General features: G+C 38.3%; 1 protein-coding gene across 5 annotated transcripts in view; it reads left to right on the top strand.

The window, feature by feature from the left end:
* The window catches only part of SETDB2 (SET domain, bifurcated 2), a 65,373-nt gene that overhangs the window by 47,205 nt on the left and 9,511 nt on the right, over window positions 1-8,657 (top strand). For all 5 annotated transcript variants that reach the window (XM_005863201.2, XM_014537196.1, XM_014537198.1 and 2 more), the window contains 2 exons: window positions 693-792; window positions 2,297-2,390. In XM_005863201.2, coding sequence (XP_005863263.1) covers window positions 693-792; window positions 2,297-2,390 — 194 coding nt within the window. The remainder of the gene's footprint in view (window positions 1-692; window positions 793-2,296; window positions 2,391-8,657) is intronic.

Below are 8,657 nucleotides of genomic sequence, written 5' to 3'. Positions count from 1 at the left end.
CAGTTGGGAGCGAGCAGGCCAGCAAGGGGGGGCAGTTAGGGGTGAGCAAGCCAGCAGGGAGGGTCAGTTGGGGTCGAGCAGGCAGGGAGAGTGGTTAGGGGCAATTAGGCAGGCAGGCAGGTGAGCAGTTAGGAGCCAGCGGTCCTGGATTACGAGAGGGATGTCTGACTGCCCCCAAGGGGTCTTAGATTAGAGACGGAGCAGGCCGGGCTGAGGGACATCCCCCCCACCCCTGCACAAATTTCATGCACTGGGCCACTAGTCTATATACATAAAAGCCCAGCAACCAAATGGTGGAATGACCAGAACGACCATGTGACCAGTTGCTATGACACGCACTGACCACCAGGGGACAGACACTCAACACAGGAGCTGCCCCCTGATGGTCACTGCGCTCCCACAGTGGGAGCCACTGAGCTGACCGGGATGAATGGCACTCCCACACTGGGAGCAACCGCTCAGAGGGCGGGTCCAAGCCACTCAGCTGACCAGGATGAGCAGTGCTCCCACAGCAGGCTGATCCCCGCAGGCCACGCCCCCCACCAGTGCATGAATCCGTACACCAGGCCTCTAGTATTATTATATTCTCTTCTGGTAAGGGTGAGGCATAGATATTATTACTTACATTAATTTCTAATAGATATTTCTATAACATTGATATTATCTAGAATAACTTTTTCTTTTCTTTTCAGAGAAATGAAATATAACAATATTTCAAGAATTCAGTGTCATTCAGTCATTAGAACTCCAGAAGCCAAGATAGCCATTGTTCAACCCGATGGGAAAAAGATGGTAAAAACTGCAAAATGTAGATGGGGTCCTTCTGAGAATATTAACTATTATCTCACCTTTCTATCTTTTACTTAGTTCAAATTGTTTGTGCTATTTAATAATGTGTAGGATTTATTTTACTGTTTTGAAATGGGTATACTGTTGAAGTGTTACTAATCACATTTTATTTACTTAGTATCCTCCATAATGGTTAGTGTGTTCCACTGAGACTGAGGGACATCCTGTTCTGTGAATTTATAGAAGCTAAAGTGTTTGAGTTGGTAATAATAATAAGAAAAATATTAAGAAAAAGGATTGAGGCCCTAACCGGTTTGGCTCAGTGGATAGAGTGTCGTCCTGCGGACTGATAAGTCCCAGGTTTGATTCCGGCCAAGGGCATGTACCTTGGTTGCGGGCACATCCCCAGTAGGGGGTGTGCAGGAGGCAACTGATCGATGTTTCTCTCTCATCAATGTTTCTAACTCTATCCCTCTCCCTTCTTCTCTGTAAAAAAAAAATCAATAAAATCTTTTTTTTTTTTTTTAAAGAAAAAGGATGGAGTAATTTAGGTTAAGGAGATAAGGTTGTGAAATGCATGAAAAAAAAGAGTTGCAACCTAATGAAAGGTCATCCAGAAAGCAACATTTTACATGATAGCCACTGATCTAGAATAAATAGTCAGACTGTAACTTAGGAACAGAGAAAGATGCAGGAAAAAGAAGAGAGGCAGACATAATGGTAGTTCACATAGGGCCTTGATGAAGATAATAACTCTGCTTTGGGTAGTTTGCAGATTTTGCCCTCTACCTACTAACCTACAGTAGGAATATCCTCAGTATCACATACATAATTATGAAAAAGTTGAGCCAGGGGATCACTCTGAGCTGGGCTTGAACTCCATCCAGTTCTGCTGCTTTCTAGCTGGGTGACATCTCCTTTTCTACATTTCTTTATCTGTTAGATGAGGATAATAGTATCTAAAGTCAGGAGGATTAAGTGAGATAAACATCAGAAACATGTTTGACACTCAATAAATGTTGACCATTTAAGTATTTGAATAACATTAATGGTCAACTTTTACTGAGCAGTTAGTTGTGTCATGTGTTGTGCTAAGCAGATAACACTTTTTAAAAGTTATCACATTTTAAGTCACTGCAGTGTCTAGGCAACTTATTTGACCATTTTTTTGGAAGTAGAAACTAGCCAGAGTGTTTTTATCCAAATTCATAGTCTGGTATCAGAATTAAGGGATACAACAGATGTATTTTAATTTTATTTTGTGTTTTAATGCTTTGACTGTTTTTCTGGTCTTCATAGCTGTAGCCTAACTGACATGCCTACAAGTAGAAGAGCCAAAAGGGCTCCATCACTCCTAAGTTTCCTTATGATATCAGGTGTGTGGCTTTCAAAACCAATGTAGTAGCTACAGCCTATGAAAATTGACACTTGATAAAAGAGGCCTAAGCGCTAAATTAAATTCCTTTTCCTGACCTAGGAGGTAACATCTTCCTTGTTTTCTTTTAAGGGATTTGCTTCCTCAGAATTTGTCACCTTTGAAGATAATGATGGATTTAAACCAACCCAAGTACATCTGAACTCTAAAGCCAAAGAGATGAAAAGTAGGCTTTGTTTAACTCTGCCTGTCTCTTCTGCCTTTTTGTCTGTCTTGCTCAATATCTGTGGCTCATTTTCTCAGACTCCAAAACAAACATGCTGCATTCATCACAAAAGTTACTGCTTGTCTAAAATTGACAGGTCGGCAAACTATGTTTGTGGGCCAAATCTAGACTACCATCTGTTTATGTATGGCCTATGAGCTAAGATGATTTTTACCTTTTTAAATAACTGATAAAAATGAGATGAATAATATTTTATGACACTTGAAAATTATAGGAAATTTTAATTTGTGTCCATAAAGTTTTTATTGAAACATAGCCACCACATTCATTCATTTACATATTGTCTCTACTTTCACACTATAGCAGCAGAGCTAAATAATCATGACAAAGGCCATATGGCCAAAAAAGCCTGAAATATTTACTATTTGGACCCTTACAGAAGTTTGCTGGTCCCTCATCTAGATGCCACCAGTGATCTGACATGGCAGGAAGGAGTGGGATGGACAAGTCTTAGTTTACATTGTCCACAGTGTTATCTGTGGCTTTGGAGGCATTGTCCAAAGCAGCCATTTCCTAACTTGTTGGGGGCTCCTTTAAAAATATACAGCATTCCTCTAGACAAACAATCAGCAAAGAAACAGCAATCCTAAATGACTCACTAGATCAGATGGACTTAATTGACATCTTCAGAACACTTCACCCCAAAGCCACAAAATATACGTTCTTCTCAAGTGCTCATGGGACATCTTCAAAAATAGACCACATATTGGGTCACAAACAAAGTCTCCCCAAATTCAAGAAGATTGAAATCATACCAAGCATCTTCTCAGACCACAAGGGCATAATATTAGAAATAAACTACAATAAAAACAACCCAAAATACTCAAACACTTGGAAGCTGAATAGCATGTTATTAAATATTGATTGGGTTACCAATGACATCAAAGAAGAAATTAAAAACATCCTGGAAACTAATGACAATGAAAACACAACAATCCAAAACCTATGGGACACAATGAAAGCAGTCCTGAGAGGGAAGTTTATAGCTCTACAGGCCTACCTCAAAAAACAAGAAAAAATGGTAGTAAATCATCTAAATCTACAGCTCAAAGAATTAGAAAGAGAGCAACAAGAAAACCCCAGAGTGAGCAGAAGGAAGGAGATAATAAAGATTAGAGCAGAAATAAATGACATAGAGACCAAAAAAACAATACAGAAAATCAATGAAACCAAGAGCTGGTTCTTTGAAAGGATAAACAAGATCGACAAACCTCTAGCCAGGCTCACCAAGAAGCAAAGAGAGAGGACCCAAATAAACCAAATCAGAAATGATAGAGGCGAAATAACAACAGACCCCACAGAAATACAAATGATTGTTAAAAAATACTATGAACAACTCTACTCCAACAAACTAGACAACCTGGAGGAAATGGACAAATTCCTAGGAAAATACAACATTCCAAAACTCAAGCAGGAAGAATCTAAAAATCTCAATAGGCCAATAACTATGGAAGAAATTGAAGCAGTCATCAAAAAGCTCCCAGCAAACAAAAGCCCAGGACCAGATGGCTTCTCAGGGGAGTTTTACCAAACTTTCAAGGAAGAACTAAAACCTATCCTCCTCAGACTACTACAAAAAATTCAGGAGGAAGGAACACTTCCAAGCTCATTCTATGAAGCCAGCATCACCCTAATACCAAAACCAGGTAAAGACAACACAATGAAAGAGAATTACAGGCCAATATCCCTCATGAACATAGATGCCAAAATCCTCAACAAAATCTTAGCAAATCGGATCCAACAGTACATCAGAAAGATCATACACCATGACCAAGTAGGATTTATCCCAGGAATGCAAGGATGGTACAACATCCGTAAATCAATAAACGTAATACATCACATAAACAAATTGAAAGAAAAAAACCACATGGTCATATCAATTGATGCAGAAAAAGCATTCGACAAAATCCAACACCCATTTTTGATAAAAACTCTCAGCAAGGTGGGAATAGAAGGATCATACCTCAACATAATAAAAGCCATATATGACAAACCCACAGCCAACATCATACTCAATGGACAAAAACTAACACCATTTCCCCTAAAAACAGGAACAAGACAGGGATGCCCACTCTCACCACTCCTGTTCAACATAGTACTGGAAGTATTAGCCATTGCAATTAGGCAAGAAGAAGAAATAAAAGGCATCCAAATTGGAAAAGAGGAAGTAAAACTGTCCTTATTTGCAGACGACATGATATTATACATACAAAACCCTAGAGACTCCATCAAAAAACTACTAGACTTAATACATGAATTTGGCAATGTAGCAGGATACAAAATTAACCCCAAGAAATCTGAGGCATTTCTATACACCAATAGTGAACTTTCAGAAAGAGAGATTATAAAAACAATCCCATTTACCATCGCACCAAAAAAATTAAGATACCTAGGAATAAACTTAACTAAAGAGGTAAAAGACCTCTACTCAGAAAACTACAGGACGTTAAAAAAAGAGATAGAGGAAGACATAAACAGATGGAAGAACATACCGTGTTCATGGATTGGTAGAATCAACATCATTAAAATGTCCATACTACCCAAAGCAATCTATAAATTCAACGCACTTCCCATTAAAATACCAATGGCCTACTTCAAAGATCTAGAACGAACTCTCCAAAAATTCATCTGGAATAAAAAAAGACCCCGAATAGCTGCAGCGATCCTGAGAAAGAACAAAGTAGGTGGGATCTCAATACCAGATATCAAGCTGTATTACAAAGCCACTGTTCTCAAAACTGCCTGGTACTGGCACAAGAACAGACATATAGATCAATGGAATAGAATAGAGAGCCCAGAAATCAGCCCCAACCAATACGCTCAATTAATATTTGACAAAGGAGGCAAGAACATACAATGGAGCCAAGATAGTCTCTTCAATAAATGGTGCTGGGAAAATTGGACAGATACATGCAAGAAAATGAAACTAGACCACCAACTTACACCATACACAAGAATAAACTCAAAATGGATAAAGGACTTAAATGTACGACAGGAAACCATAAAAATTCTAGAAGAATCCAAAGGCAACAAAATCTCAGACATATGCCAAAGCAATTTCTTCACTGATACAGCTCCTAGGGCAGTTGAAACTAAAGAGAAAATGAACAAATGGGACTACATCAAAATAAAAAGCTTCTGCACAGCAAAAGAAACCATCAACAAAACAACAAGAAAACCCACTGCGTGGGAAAACATATTTGCCAACGTCATATCTGATAAGGGCCTAATCTCCAAAATTTATAGGGAACTCATACAACTTAACAAAAAGAAGATAAACAATCCAATCAAAAAATGGGCAAAGGATCTAAATAGACACCTTTCAAAAGAGGACATTCAGAAAGCCAAGAGACATATGAAAACATGCTCAAAGTCACTAATCATCCGAGAGATGCAAATCAAAACAACAATGAGGTACCATCTCACACCTGTCAGAATGGCTATCATCAACAAATCAACAAACGACAAGTGCTGGAGAGGATGTGGAGAAAAAGGAACACTTGTGCACTGCTGGTGGGAATGCAGACTGGTGCAGCCACTATGGAAGACAGTATGGAGTTTCCTCAAAAAACTGGAAATGGAACTCCCATTTGACCCTGTGATCCCACTTCTAGGAATATATCCCAAGAAACCAGAAACACCAATCAGAAAGGATATATGCACCCATATGTTCATAGCAGCACAATTCACCATAGCTAAGATCTGGAAACAGCCTAAGTGCCCATCAGTAGATGAATGGATTAGAAAACTGTGGTACATCTACACGATGGAATACTATGCTGCTGTAAAAAAGAAGGAACTCTTACAATTTGCAACGGCTCATTTATGGATAATAAAGACCATTATAAACTTATGAACAAAAATAGATACAGAGGCAGAGCTGCCTCGAACAGACTGTCAAACTTCAGCGGGAAGGCCAGGGAGGGTTGGGGGGCAGGAGGAGGGGGGGGAAGAGATCAACCGAAGGACTTGTATGCATTCATATAAGCATAACCAATGGACATAAGACACTGGGGGTTAGGGGAGGCCAGGGGATTGTCAAGGGCAGGGGGAAAAAAGGAGACATATGTAATACCCTTTGTAATACTTTAAGCAATAAAAAATAAATAAATATTTAAATGGAAAAATATATATATACAGCATTAAAAAGAAAAAGAAAAAGAAAAAAAAAACCCACTGCATTCTACTGCAGTATTCCAGCCAACACTGCTGCTGGGGATGCTCAGCAAAAAGTGAAAATATTGCTACCCTGAGTTCTTTTATTTCAGTGTTACCAACCCTGCCATAGCTAATATTACAACTTGACAAACCTGAGTTTGGGTCCTTTTGCATTTCACTATATCCCTGAGTGGGGAGACATTTCTGAGAGATGACTCATTACCTCTTCTTTTGAGCTTCCTTATATCTGTACTCCCATTTCTCTGCCTGGTCTCAAAGGATGGAGATTGGAGGAGGCAAGGAAACTCCTTGACTGAAAAGGTCTATCAAGAGAAGGCATTTATGTATTGTAATTATTTCACCTTGTAGGGGAGGTAAAACTCTTCCTCTCCCTATCTTATGTTGACTGGCGGGGGTCCTGTAAATTAGACTGACAAAACAAACAGAAGTTTATTACTATCATCATGTGTATTGTACATGTAACACAAGGGACTACAGTAGACCCCCTTATCCACTGTTTCACATTCCATGTTTTCAGTTACCCACATTAACCACAGCCCAGGAATATTGAATGGAAAATTCCAGAAATAAACAATTCATAAGTTTTAAATTGCATGCCATTATGAGTAGCATAATGAAATCTTGTGTCATCTCACTCCATACTACCTAGGACACCCCTTTATCTAGGGTATCCACACTATATATGCTACTTGCCTCAGTAGCCATCTCATTGATCAGATTGACTGTTGCAATATTGCAGTGATTATGTTCAAGTAACCCTGATAGTAGCCTAACTATACATCACAATGTCCACATCATTCACTTCATCTCCTCACATAGGCATTGTACCATCTCAAATCATCACAAGAAGGGGAGTACATTACAATAAGGTATTTTGAGAGAGAACACATTCATATAACTTTTATTACAGTATATTGTTATAATTAGTCTATTAGTTATTTTTAATCTCCTACTGTGCCCAATTTATAAATTAAACTTTCTCATAGGTATGTATGTGTAGGAAAAAACAGTATAGGATTCAGTACTATCCGCAGTTTCAGGCATTCACTAGGAGTCTTGGAATGTATTTCCCACATATAAGGGGGGACTGCTATACTCAGAGATGAGTAACTCAGATGGTTTAGAATTCCTGCTTATTTAGAATCTTAGCCAAAGAACAATAAATTTTTAGAGGCATAGCAAGACAAAGGAAAAGGACCTTTAGTCTTTAGGGGTGGCAAATTGTGGGAAGGCAAATATATGGGAAACCAATGGTAGATACAGACTAGTTAGTAAAGTTTGTTTCCTAGATTTCTCTGGTTCAGTCTCAAGGATAATAAAGGTCTAAAATTGTCACTGGTGATTAACTTCTGTCCTTTCTAGTAGGAGAAGGCACACCTTTGTAAATTTATATCCTGCTTTTAGGCAGAATAGGGGGAGGCAGAGAGCTTTTTCTACATGTGCTATTTAAATAATTCTTATGTCAAAGCAGCATATTTTGGGATGACATATTCTGATTTTCTTCACCATTTTAATGCATGTGAATCATAATGAGTGCTATTGCTTTTGGTTGTTTTGCCATTTTCATTGATCACTGTAATGTATATAGGAGGCACTAAGAAAAAAAATAGTTATTTACTGTTAGTGCTCACAAGTAATCTATGATTAAAGTATGAGTACGTATAGGAACAGCAGCCAGCAATAGTAATGATTAAATCAATAACATAGAGAAATATTTCTTCATGCCACTGATGTGGTACAAGTTTTATTAAAAATAAATGATTTATTTCATTTGACATGCATTCATACTTTTGAATATTCTAAAAAATTATTTCTAAAGATGATTAAGCAGTTAATCTTCTTCTAAAGTATTATTGTTTGTAAAAGTGTGATTATTGAATGGTCGTCTAGAATACACACCAAGCACTAATGTGTACAAAGCCTATAGCAGGGGTGGGCAACCTTTTTGTGAGTGCGTGCCAAAACCAGCAAAATCTCTGACTCAAAATTCTTCTGCGTGCCAACCCTAATATTTTGAGAACATATACT

This window comes from Myotis brandtii, unplaced genomic scaffold (genome assembly GCF_000412655.1).
Source record: "Myotis brandtii unplaced genomic scaffold, ASM41265v1 scaffold174, whole genome shotgun sequence".
Classification (NCBI taxonomy): Eukaryota; Metazoa; Chordata; class Mammalia; order Chiroptera; family Vespertilionidae; genus Myotis; species Myotis brandtii.
Note: the sequence above shows the minus strand (reverse complement) of the source record. Positions and strands in the feature narration are given on the sequence as shown.